Source organism: Akebia trifoliata, chromosome 1 (assembly GCF_017979445.1).
Source record: "Akebia trifoliata isolate Shusen 1 chromosome 1, ASM1797944v1, whole genome shotgun sequence".
NCBI classification, from domain to species: domain Eukaryota; kingdom Viridiplantae; phylum Streptophyta; class Magnoliopsida; order Ranunculales; family Lardizabalaceae; genus Akebia; species Akebia trifoliata.
This window is the reverse complement of record NC_141375.1, coordinates 32,173,540-32,185,474: the sequence shown is the minus strand read 5'-3', so window position 1 is coordinate 32,185,474 and position 11,935 is coordinate 32,173,540. Positions and strand designations below refer to the sequence as shown.

The following is an 11,935-nucleotide window of genomic DNA, read 5'->3' as shown; positions in this document are numbered from 1 at the left end:
CTAATACTTTTTCCTCCGTTAAATGATAGGATTCATCAGATCATCGGATAAATCCCACAAAACACAATCTGAATTGAATGTGCCAGATCCTTTTCTAATGGCTTTTCCACCCTCAGCCTCTTCTCCATCCTCATCCACACCTTTTCCATGCAACCCTCCCTGTTGGTCCATGCCAGTGCATGTGCTTCCCGTGCACATGCTCTGATTCCATGGAGAGCCATCCCCTTCATCAACACAAGACGATGGCCCATACTGAAATCCGGAGACCGTTGGGAGAAATGTGTTGTAAGCTCCAGCAAAGCTGTCAGATGTCTCTCCAGTGACCATACCCCAAGGCTTATTAGATGGTAGTGTGTCAGGTTCTTGCATGGCTCTTGAGACGCTTAGCTTAATCTTTTGTATTGTGTCATCCTCATCGTTGGGTTTCCCAGCAATGTAGGTTGTCGTAGGGTTCCTGTTAGGAAGTGGGGCTGCATCATGTGAGAGTGCTCCTCCGCTGGAATGTTGGATCTGAAAGTCAATCCGCTTCTTAGTGAGTAGGTGGAGCATCTCGTCTTTGAAGCAGCCGAGTGCGGCCTCAGTGAGGTGAGCCACCTGTGGTGGAGCCAGGGTGGTGGCAATCTCAGCCATGAGGTGGGAGAAGGGCTTATGGGTCACTGGATCAATTCCCATGCCTGATAGCTTCTTCTTCAACTTTGTGTTCCAGTGGTTCTTGACATCATTGTCAGTTCGACCGGGAAGTTGTGCCGCAATCAACGACCACCTGTGACATGGAATAAACATGAATTGCTTGCAGAAAGAAATCAACAACAAGAAGCTAATATTGTTATGTGTGTGCAGCTTGAACCATTTTATATTTTCAAACCCACAAAGGGAGTTATATTTAAGCAAAGATGATATAAGGGTTTACCGATTTCCTACAACAGAGTGAAGCTTGACAATGGTTTGCTCTTCTGACTCTGTGAACTCGCCATGCTTGAGATCCGGACGGAGATAATTTGTCCACCGGAGGCGACAACTCTTCCCACATCTTTGCAAACCTGATAACCCAAAATGCAAAACACAAAGCTGGAATAGTAATGAAAACATATCAATTAATCAAGAGATACAAAAGTAGAGCACCCATGGACATGCATACCGGCGTTCTTAGGAATGAGGCGCCAGTTACGGGTTCCATGTTGTGCAATGTAGGAAGAGAGCTTGTTGTCTTCTTCAGGGGTCCACTGTCCCCTCTTCACATTGTCCTTCTCACAACATGGGATTCGACCCATAATCAATTTTTTTTTTTTTTTTCCCAAGATTGTTTTATAAGGCTACTATTCAGACGTGATAAATAGATAGATAAAGAAGATAAGATATCACGCCTAGATAAAAGCAAACAAAAGGGAAAAGGAACACAGGAGAAGATATTGAGAGAAAGAAAGAAAGAAAGAATTCTGTCTTTTATTTCTTTAATGTATTGTGAGAGTATTTATGGTTGATGAGTGAGTGAAAGAAATGGTTAAAGTGGTGTTTAATAAAGAAAGAGGTTCACGTGGATGCATATTGAGCATGGGAGAGAGTGAGACCATCGAAGACGCATGATTTGATTAAAGAATTCAACGCCGTTGAGAGCGTGAGGGACGGGCCGGTAGCTCACCCTCAAGACGCCCGGTCAACTCTCTCTCTCTCTCTCTCTCTCGTTGACTCTACTTGAGAGTTGTAAGAAGGTTGGGTGGCTTTTGTGTCTTTGGTCACTCACACAAAACCAGCAGCTTTTGTTGTGCTCCCACGATTACAAAAATTAAGGTTGCCACACGTGTGTATGATACCCATATTTCCTGTCATTCTTCATGTTTTTCTTTTATTATATCTTTTAGTGACAAAATTAATATGTTATGATGGCGAATCACCAATCATCATTTCCTGGGCCCACCTCTTAGATGTGTGATAATTCTACAAGCAGCTGGTGCAGAGGGACTTCTTTTGTAAGCTTTTTATTTTTATTTTCATTTTAATGGTTGCATGGTTAACTCCTATGATTAATATTTGATGGGTCCGTTTACTATAGTTGGGACAATCACTAGAATTCTTATGAACCAAGTTGGGTACCCATTAGATTGTTAGTAAAAGCTTAAGGTAAGACTAATATGCTTTTTTTGAGTTGGATTGGTTTATTCTCCTCAACCATAACACAAACTGGTCCAGTCCAACATTAACCTGACTTTAGAAAATTCATGAGCTAGGTTGTAACCACCTAGATGGGCTAGATGCTGGAACTAGATGGTGATGAGTATGTATTGTATCCAATTTCAAACCCACTATGTAAATGGGCCAGGTCAAGGTTGTGGAGTCTCTAAGATGATCTTATTATTTTTGTTGGAGTTGATGATGTTAAACAATCGAACAACAGAAATAATCAGAGACAAAAAGTGCCAAATAAAAAATAAAAAAAATTTAATTCAAGCCAGACTCAATCAACTTCTATCATGTGTCCCCTCCACAGAAGATTAAGCCTAGTTTGGGAAAGCCATCCGCAAATGTAAGCACCTCTGTGGGACATACTAATGTAAAAGTGGGGTTGCAAAATTATTCATGAGTTCATGACGGTGTTTAATAAGTTTCTTTTTTTGTGGAAACAGATTCATTCTCTAGACTTCTTTTATAGCCTTCTCTAGATATTTTGGAAATTATATTGAAAATTTTAACCTTTTTAGTCATTAATTTAATATCCTATAAGTATTCTAGAGGTATTTTGATCAATAATTAACAAAACAAAAGTATTATCATCCAAAATAGAATGCTATCTTGGGAACTTCTTGCTTATGTCTATTCATAGTGTCTGCATAAGTGGGAAGCCAAGTGGACACCAAACTGTACTTTTAAACCCGAAGTGCAAAAAGCGAACTCCAACTCCAAACGCCGTTTCCAAATGCTATCTTAACTTCTCAATAAACTTAGAACAATGAAGAAGGATTTTATGTTTCTGATCCTGATGTCAGATGTAATTAAGGCATAGATGATATTGATGATGAACAAATGATTTGTACATGACAAGGAAATATAACTTAGTTGTTTTCTAAAAGCATATTTACAAATATGAGGTTCCCATGCAATTGATATTTCTTCTTTAAAATATACAAATTAACACAACCCACCCTTCTATCACTCTATTCATGAAAACAACAACAACAGCTTCTTAGCTCAACTTAGCACTTATAAGTCCCTCAACTGATCCAACAAAGGCCAGGGTGGACACAAGAAGGCAACCAAGGCTAAATATCTGAAGAACAATCCATCTTTTTGTCCAAGCTTCTATCTTTCTCTGCACTAAGTACATCTGAACAGGGAAATATATAGTCAAGGGCCAAAAATTTAAGGAACCCAGTACTCCCAAGACCTGGTTGAAGTAAGGGAAGAACATTGCGATCCCTGTCGTCGATAAAACATAGGCAGTTCTAAAGCACAGCCTGAGAAGGTTCAGACTAAAAGGAGGAAAGAAAGGGACTTGGATGGTGTAAAATTTATTCACAAATGCACTGTTGGGGAAGTTCTCTGTAAACCATCCTTCCACAAATGCAAATACTGGTTGACTGTATACCTATAGGAAGAAAATACAAAGGATACTTAAATTTGTAGTAATCTCAAGCCCAAGAAAGTACAAGATACTGAAAAAAAAAAAATGAATGAATTTAAAATTAGAGTTCCAAATGTCATCAAATAAGTTGAACTGTACAATTATGCACTACTACTGCTATCCAAATCCTATGTTGTGTAAATGTCTTGTATTCTGTTGGGGGAATGCTGAGCAGCGGGGTACATGTGGCAGCTTCCCCCCGGACCAAATTTTTTAGGGTTTAAGAAAGGGAAATTATGTACTATTTTCTTAAGGGGTTTTATCTGATCTGTGACTTAGGCACACTGCCGAACCACGCAAATCATTGTGGTTTGTGTGTGATTTTATGTTCTCTTTGCTGCCTCGTTTTTCACACCCTACCACCACTATACCACTAGTACCAGTAGCTATTGTCATAATTAAAGCTGTGGTATATTCTAGGTACAATGCTCACATTCAAATACTGATACTCAAAAATGATTGTACCACTCTTCATTTCCTGCAAATGGATATGAATATGAGCATATGTCGTATATTTTGATTGCCATGTATCGATGATTAATTTACGGTATCCATCATATATATTATCATGTACCAATATTTAGTTTTTATTTACTAGGCTAAGTATCATTTCATAGTATTATTCTGTGCCAAATACAATAAAATTCAACATTACAAAGGTCATAGGGATGAAGGTGAGGGTTTTGATCCCAGGTCTGTGGTATGACAACTCAAGACTTAACCAACTTACCAACTTGTCGTCTTTGTAATTACAAATGGTTTTTACTGTAAGATTTGTTACAATATACAGTTTATACAATGTTGCTAATAAATTGATAATAAATCTGTTAGACGTTAACTGCATAACAAAAAATTTGTATCTTTGAAGTATCCATGAAATATTCAGTATTGGTATCCTGTGGACAGAAGCTATGTGGTATTATAGGCAATTATGTTCTGCTTTTGAGTATTAAATCATTTTCTTGACATGGACAGATGAGGATCACAAAAGTAGTACCTGATATCCTCCCACTAGATGAAGAACAATGCAAGCGTTGGCTAAGTCGATAAGCCAGTAAGGATCATAGAATCCAAACCCAGTCAAGAGGTTTCCTGGTGTCTCATTCCCAAAGGCTGCATACCCAAAACTTCCACAGCAGAGGTAGAAGAATGTGGTAATGAAGATTGCTGTCATAGATGCCTTTTTCATGGTTTGATTTTCCGCTGGTGGGGACTTTAGAGTATCCTTCATTTTCACAAGTTTATGATTCATGGTTCAGCTTAGTTATTCATAAATATGATAAAAATCCCTATCCTAGGACTAACATCTAAGGCTGTTTCAAAACTTGTTTCATTAATCAAGCACAAAAGGCCAATCACCTGTATCTCTAAAAGAATTATTGAGTATGGGTAAGCAAAAGCTATGTCTCCAATTGCTTGGCAGATATTCCATAATTTTTTAGATGATGTAACTGCGGGAACTCCTGCAATGCCCCCTTAATCCATCCATTTTCTGCAAATAAAAAAGGCAAGAAAACGATGACCATTACACATTGGATAGGTCAAATTTTATTTCGTTTGATTTTTTACCAAAGACACAAGACCTCTCCTATTATATAGTTATTAGAATATTAATGCCTGCTGAGGAGGACTCGAGCTTTATCATAAAAAATATCTGCCCATAAAACATCCTAAGCAAAATATACATTATATTATTAATTTTGTTTTTGAAACCAATTTAGATTCTTCTGTTTCTGAGTAACATGGAATACTCTTCAAGATCCTCTCAATTTCAACAATGAGACAGCCAGAAGGGAACAATACCTATTACATTGGCAATTCCAAGTGAAAATCCAATGGAAGAGTAGGAGAAGGACATGATTGCTGCAAAAATTGAGAGCCATTCCATGCTATGAAAATTGGGTATCTGAGAGAAAACAATTTGAACAGCTCCAAATAACAGCATATAAAAGGTATCTCCATATGCACATGAAGCCTCATGCCCTTCTTTGTGGAAACAATTAGATCTCTGAATCGCTCTGCATTCATCAAAAAAAAGAAAAAAAGGAATCAAATGAAGCTGAAACTAGTAAGCGATGACCCATAAAGAAATACAATTTTATTATCATGTGATTGTGGGGGAAATAATTTAGTATTTCAATGAGACACATCAACATAGTAATATTAAACATATGTAACTGAAGGAGATCCAAGTATTATTTATGTATGTTAGTTAAAACATGGCTTTAATGAAGAGAAGTACCTCAAACTGATAGAAGTAGTGATTACATAAGCAATACCAGTTCCAAACATGCTCAGATATTGAAGCAAACCACACACCCATGTCTGCTTTTTACCTGAACTACCATTAAACCAAATCACAAAGCTACTCTAAAAGAACTCAACCTGATTTGATGAACTCATCCTTAAAGGTTAGTACCTAAATTTACTCTAACAGCATCTATGTAAGTGTAGTTTCTTGTTCCAGTTACAGAATTAGGAGATCTGTAACAATCCGAGAGGAGGAAAGCAGAAACATATGTAACAATAGCAAAACAAAGCATGGAAATAGGCCCTGCAATCCAACCCAACTGTGCAGTACTCCATGCCAGTGAAAGAACCCCGGATCCAATAACCGCGGTAATTATATGAGCAACACATGTCCATAAGGTTCCTGATTTTATTTAAAAAAAAAAAAAAAAATTGTTGCCCAAAGGCACCAAGATCAGGACTGACTCACAAAGAAAACAAACAAATGAATCTATGAAGTAATTATGAGGTGGTTGTACCAGTTCTTATCTGAGGCCCATCATCATCGCAAGAACCATTAGCCAGTTCAAGAGAGTGTTGGTTCACCATTTTTTCCAAAATCAAACTAGGCAATGTGATTTGCAAACTGAACCCAATATAAAGGGCCGAAAAAGAATAATTGAAGGACCTAAGTTTAGTATAATATATGGTTTATTTAACTCCATTATGAAAATAATAGGAACCCCAGATCTCATCCGTAAGAAAATGCGATTGGCATTGTTGATAACATATCAGTTTGATTTTCTTTGTAATAATTACAAAACTTAAAGATGGTTTCTGAGATTATTAAAGTTTTCTGTGTTTTCAGATTCAAATGTCGATAGTCTTAATTGATGACTTCAGAATCAATAAAAGTAGATCTTGATATGTGGATCATTTTATTTATGGTGGATATGGTTGGATTACTTGTCCTTACGGAACATGGGCTTGCAGTCAACAAGAGGTGGTGTGTGTGCTCTATACTTTAAAAAAAAAAAGTGGTAGAAGACTAAAAACCATGAAATATTTGTCTTCATGTTTGGAACCTATGGGCCATCTAACTATTCTTTTCTCATAAAAAGTTAGATTCCATTAATTGACATTTTTGTCTTCCCTTGTCCTCACTTGTTTTTCTAGGTGTGGATGGCACATAGATGTCCATCTTACAACTCTCTCTCTCTCTCTCTCTATACACTTTTGTCTCTCTCTCATCATCTTTCTTCTTTTCCAGGATTTCAGGGAACTCCCGAGGAAGAAAACTCCAATAGGGGAAGGGAGGGGAGAAAGAAATCAAAGCATAGAGAGAGGAGATCCAACGGTAGAGAAGAAATCATTCTCGGATAGGATCTCGTACTTCTCCCATTACTCTGTTGCAAGGTTTTAAGTCTGGGTTTGATGTCTCGTCTCGGTCATAAGAGGCCGAGTTGTCTCTGAAGAGTCAACACGTCTCGGACGACTCATCTCAGTTTCGTAAGTTTCATCTTACTTTTAACAAAAGAATCGTGCTAATCTCACTGCCCACGTGACAAACTCTATCTGATGTGACAAGTTTGGAGTCGAAGATCTGCACTCCTGGGAATACACGGCTGCTTTTTCCTATAAAAAAATGTATCTTGAGAGAACTGAGTATCCCGAGGAGTGCAGATCTACCATTTTCAAACTTTAACATCAGGTAGTCGATTGAGTTTGCCACGTGGGGTATCATGACTCTCTTACAAAATCTAAAAAAATCTTGAAAAACTTTTATTTTACAAAGAGAAAATCTAATTTTAAAAAAATAAATAAAAACAAAGATACGGTATTAATCTCTTTCAATTAAAAAATATTATATTTATGAAATTTGACTAATTTCTCTTTGTATTTTAATTTTTTCTTTTACTTCAATTGTCCACATCTCCGAATCTTCATTTTTGTTCTCTTGTAACACTTCAAGAGATAAAGATGTAAGACTTAAAATATGGATTTTATTCGAATAATCCAAATTTGATTTTTAGTGGATTTAATTTTTTCAAGCATATTTAAATTTAAATATGGGTTGGATATCGGTTGATATCCATTGACCCAGTTCATATATGGACTCATCTCTATATCTGAATGATATATTATTTTATATATTATATGTTATATTTTTATGCTTACTTAGTTTATTATTTATAAACAAAATTTATTTTCAAAATAGAAGAGATCTTGAATTTAAATCACATTTAAATCATATTTTTTTAATAAATTATTTTATAATGATTTAAAATTATTTAACTCTAATCAATTAATTCGATCGGATTGAATCTAGATATATATTTAATGAAAGTAAAAAAAATGAATATGATTTAAATTATTAAGATTTGAATCCGAATTCTAACTCAAATTAAAAATCCGGATATAAATATAAGTAAACACATATTCGACCCAAAATCGACTTATTTTAAGCCTTAAAGATGAGACCCTTTTCTTTCGTGTTAGGTTTTATATCTTTTTATGTGTTTCTTCTTTTAAAGAGAGTTAATCTGACCGATTTATCTCATGTGTCAAAGGATATTTCAAACGATATTGTGACATTTACACAATTTGCCCCCTCCCCGACTCAAACCCGGTTTGTCACCAAACCAAAGCCTAGCTTTACACTTCCATACCCTCTGAACTCTAAACCTTTTTTTTTTTTTTTTTGGGGTGGACTGGGCCTTGCTAACATGCCAATGGGCTCAATTGACACCACGATAAAAACTTCTTTTAAAATAATAAAAAATCCTAATTTTTCAAAAAAGTAAAAAAAGAAAATACCTTCTACTTTTACATTTTATCCAAATAGGACCTTAATTTTAGGATCTAAATCCGATTCAGTAAAACTTTTGGGCTTTTATAATGATTACTTCCTTGAAGAAAGCCATACTCCCATTAGCTTTCAAGTAGATAAATAATGACACAAAATGTAAATAAATCTAATTTATTTAACCAAAATATATAATCCAAAACCAATCTAATAGGTTCCTAAATCAATTCCTTATCAGAATCCAAATCTTGAATCCAGATCCAAAGTTCTCGGATCGGATTCAGGTCTGGTCCGATCCATTGATATCTCGAACAAACACTGTTTAATTATACCAACCAAAAAATGTCATTGAATGATGGTAACAAAATCCTACTTTTAGAATTTTTCTATCCTTCAATCGAACAGGTGGTTAAGATAAAAGGGCAAACACAGATTTCCTAGAGATCAGTAAACTATTACTTATCTAGGGATAACTTTTTAGCATCTCAGCCGTTAATTTGATGGTTGAGACTTGAGCCTAAGATTTCGCGATCCTTACTTTTTAAATACAAAGGTTAAAATATGTATATTTTTTTAGTGGTGACATGGAAAAATATAGTTATAGTTATAGATATGGATGCAATCTATTAAATTATTAAATAATTATGGATGGTCGGTATTCTATATTTTTTAAATAGTGGAGTGGATTTAGAAAAGATTGAACCTTTGAACAAGAGTTTTAATTAAGGTTAAACAACAAAGTGAACACTCTTACTAACGATTAAAATATATGAAGAATAAACTTTGAAGCAGTAACCAAACAAACCCGTTATTGCAAAGACCTATAACATTTTATAAATTAAATTAAAATCCATCAAAGATTCGAAGCGAAAGAAAATTAGAGGTAGTTGAGGTGAAGTTATCAACATACCTCATGCTGATGGCAGATGTAACTGTATAAGCAATCCCTGTCCCGTACAAGCTTATTTGTTGGAACACTCCACACACCCATATACTCTTCTTCCCTGTACTCACCACTCACAAACATTGCACCAATAATTATACATGAAAATGACCCATTTGGCATCCTACATGATAAACACTATATACTTTTTAATTATTAAGACAAGACACATTATTGAATAGGCCACATAGTCCGGAAACAGAACCACCTTAACTCTCTCTCACTACCCTCTTTCACTAGAAGCACTTCGCCCCCAATCGGAGGTCGAAGCGTGTCAGGTTGTTGTCATGAGTAAAGATAGTGGGAGGCCATGGGAGGGATAGGTTTGCTTGGATGATTGAAGATCTTAATAAACAATTTGATATGCTCGAGAGGAACTACATTTGCTATCCATTTGTTGGGCTAATTTTCCTAAGTCACGCTTAATATTTGGAGAGCTTTTTTCATTAAATTTTTTAAGATATGACCCTCACTTAATTTTGTGGGATGGAAAAAACACAGGTTTTGTACAATTGAGGTAAGACTATTGGTCTTAATTAATTGATCGTTTATCCATTTTCGTAACCTGGAATCGAATCGCAACTTATCCCAAACCAAACCACCCCAAAGCTATTGGTTTGGTTCAATTCTCGATTTGAACAGGATCAAGTTGCATCCCTACGTGGTACTACTTCATTGTGGGGCCAATATTGAAAAAGTCCTAATATTCTTAATCACTCAAAAGTAATGGGCCCCCAAGACTATAATTGAGTGACACAATCAGCACTCATAATATTTTTATTAGCAACCATCAAACGCCAGTATCATCTGATCCAGTGGTCCACAAATAAGCTTTTCAATGTGGGTATTACCAGGATTTTATTATATGATGGTAATTGAAATCAAACATTAATTCTCACCTAAATTCTTCTTCACAGCTTCCCTGTACGAACGATTTCTGGTGAACCCATGTTCAGTATCAGGAGATCTATAGCAATCAGCGAGCAAGAAAGAAGAAACAATTGTGATTCCTGCAAATATAACCATAGCCATAGGCCCTGCTATCCAACCCAGCTGAGATGTACTCCATGCTAAAGATAGAACCCCAGATCCTATAACTGCTGTTATTATATGTGCAACAGCAGTCCAAACATTTCCTTCACAAAAAATTAAAATTAAAACCCATTAACCAAAGTTTCATCTCTTCTCAAAATTATACTTGGGTTTGCCTTAATTTTCTAAAACTATATTTTAGACTAAAAAATTTATTGTAGAAAATTTTTAAGGGAGAAACATAATTAAGAAAATTTGAGACTAACCAGTTCTCTTGGAGTACCCATCTGATGATGTTGTGAGTAATGGAGCTTTTTGATCATCTCCTTCTCCCATGGCTGTTTGAGGATTGTATTGAGTGTGTGTGTGTGTGTGTTTTTTTTTTTTTTTTTTTCTTTTGCGCTTTATGGTCGATGAAACCAAGGCCTTTGTTTTATAATATGGCGTGGCATGACTAGTAATTTACCTCCCATCCTGAGAGATGTTATCGTGTTACGTGTATCACAATTGTGTTGGTGCTACCATAACATCATACACAGTCTATTGATTCATACCACTCTATTAAATAAAGTCAACTAATTAAAAGGGATCATTTACAGGTGGTGATTGAAAATTGGGCTAGTGCTTTGAGTTTGATCATAGATATTCTTCGTGTTTAACGAATATTTTGGTGGTACAATGCTGGTGAGACAAGGCACCTGTTCTCCGGCTAACTTGCAAAAGATACCTAGAAGATTCAACATTCAACTGTTTTAGCTGTAACTAGTATTGCTTAGACGATTTCTCTTTCTTTCTTTGTATATTATTATTATTATTATTTGATTATTTGAGTGGTGATAATTGACTGACAGGTGGCATACTCAACCGACTCATTGATGGATCTACATGCCTCGGGATACACAATTGGATTTTCTCATAAAAAGTTGTATCCCAAGACACAGATCTATGGTTCTCGATCTTGTCCACATCAGGAAGTCGATTGAGTATGCAACTTGACGAGTCATATTGGACTCTTAATATTTTTAATGAAAATGCGTGGTTTACATATTCCCATCCCATCCACGTTTTGGTTAAATATAAGATAAAAGATACCTTTTTTCTTTTCAAATTGATGACATGGCTTTCTTGACCTAGGCCTTTTCTCTAAGAAAGTGAAGTAGATGACCTAAATACCCTCATCTTCAACCTTTATTTGAAAACCGCTTTTGATTTTCTCCCAAAAACCAGTCACGTTCAACATTAGGGAAAAGGTTTATACCCTTTGTCTTCAAACTTATGATTTTCCTTTCTTTTATTTCAAGGACTTCAA

At 35.7% G+C, this 11,935-nt stretch overlaps 3 protein-coding genes across 3 annotated transcripts; all 3 read right to left on the bottom strand.

Annotated features, from left to right (window-relative positions):
• Positions 1 to 18: 18 nt before the first annotated feature.
• MYB80 (myb domain protein 103) lies at positions 19 to 1,385 on the bottom strand. The gene is made up of 3 exons (XM_086452745.1): positions 1,139 to 1,385; positions 911 to 1,040; positions 19 to 763 (listed from the first exon to the last, which is right to left on the bottom strand). The coding sequence occupies exons 1-3, from the start codon at positions 1,269 to 1,271 to the stop codon at positions 19 to 21; spliced, it is 1,008 nt and encodes a 335-aa protein (XP_086308871.1). The 5' UTR covers positions 1,272 to 1,385.
• Positions 1,386 to 3,022: 1,637 nt separating this feature from the next.
• On the bottom strand, positions 3,023 to 11,047 carry LOC147411815 (putative amino acid permease 7). The gene is given in 8 exon segments (XM_086452737.1): positions 3,023 to 3,580; positions 4,614 to 4,841; positions 4,976 to 5,088; positions 5,091 to 5,108; positions 5,420 to 5,634; positions 9,562 to 9,655; positions 10,494 to 10,730; positions 10,893 to 11,047. Coding segments are annotated over 8 exon segments (1,377 nt in total). The 5' UTR covers positions 10,963 to 11,047; the 3' UTR covers positions 3,023 to 3,178.
• Positions 5,641 to 7,921, bottom strand: LOC147411816 (amino acid permease 5-like). The gene is made up of 3 exons (XM_086452757.1): positions 6,385 to 7,921; positions 6,036 to 6,269; positions 5,641 to 5,952 (listed from the first exon to the last, which is right to left on the bottom strand). The coding sequence occupies exons 1-3, from the start codon at positions 6,452 to 6,454 to the stop codon at positions 5,825 to 5,827; spliced, it is 432 nt and encodes a 143-aa protein (XP_086308883.1). The 5' UTR covers positions 6,455 to 7,921; the 3' UTR covers positions 5,641 to 5,824.
• Positions 11,048 to 11,935: the final 888 nt, after the last annotated feature.

Bases quoted from the DNA above. Each gene is read 5' to 3' on its own strand.
- MYB80 (XM_086452745.1), bottom strand. From the start codon at position 1,271: ATGGGTCGAATCCCATGTTGTGAGAAGGACAATGTGAAGAGGGGACAG. The intron at 1,041-1,138 runs GTATGCATGTCC...TTGGGTTATCAG, and splicing joins CCTCATTCCTAAGAACGCCG to GTTTGCAAAGATGTGGGAAG. The intron at 764-910 runs GTAAACCCTTAT...TCCATGTCACAG, and splicing joins CACTCTGTTGTAGGAAATCG to GTGGTCGTTGATTGCGGCAC.
- LOC147411816 (XM_086452757.1), bottom strand. From the start codon at position 6,454: ATGGTGAACCAACACTCTCTTGAACTGGCTAATGGTTCTTGCGATGAT. The intron at 6,270-6,384 runs GTACAACCACCT...AAATAAAATCAG, and splicing joins TGGGCCTCAGATAAGAACTG to GAACCTTATGGACATGTGTT. The intron at 5,953-6,035 runs GTACTAACCTTT...ATGGTAGTTCAG, and splicing joins TGCTGTTAGAGTAAATTTAG to GTAAAAAGCAGACATGGGTG.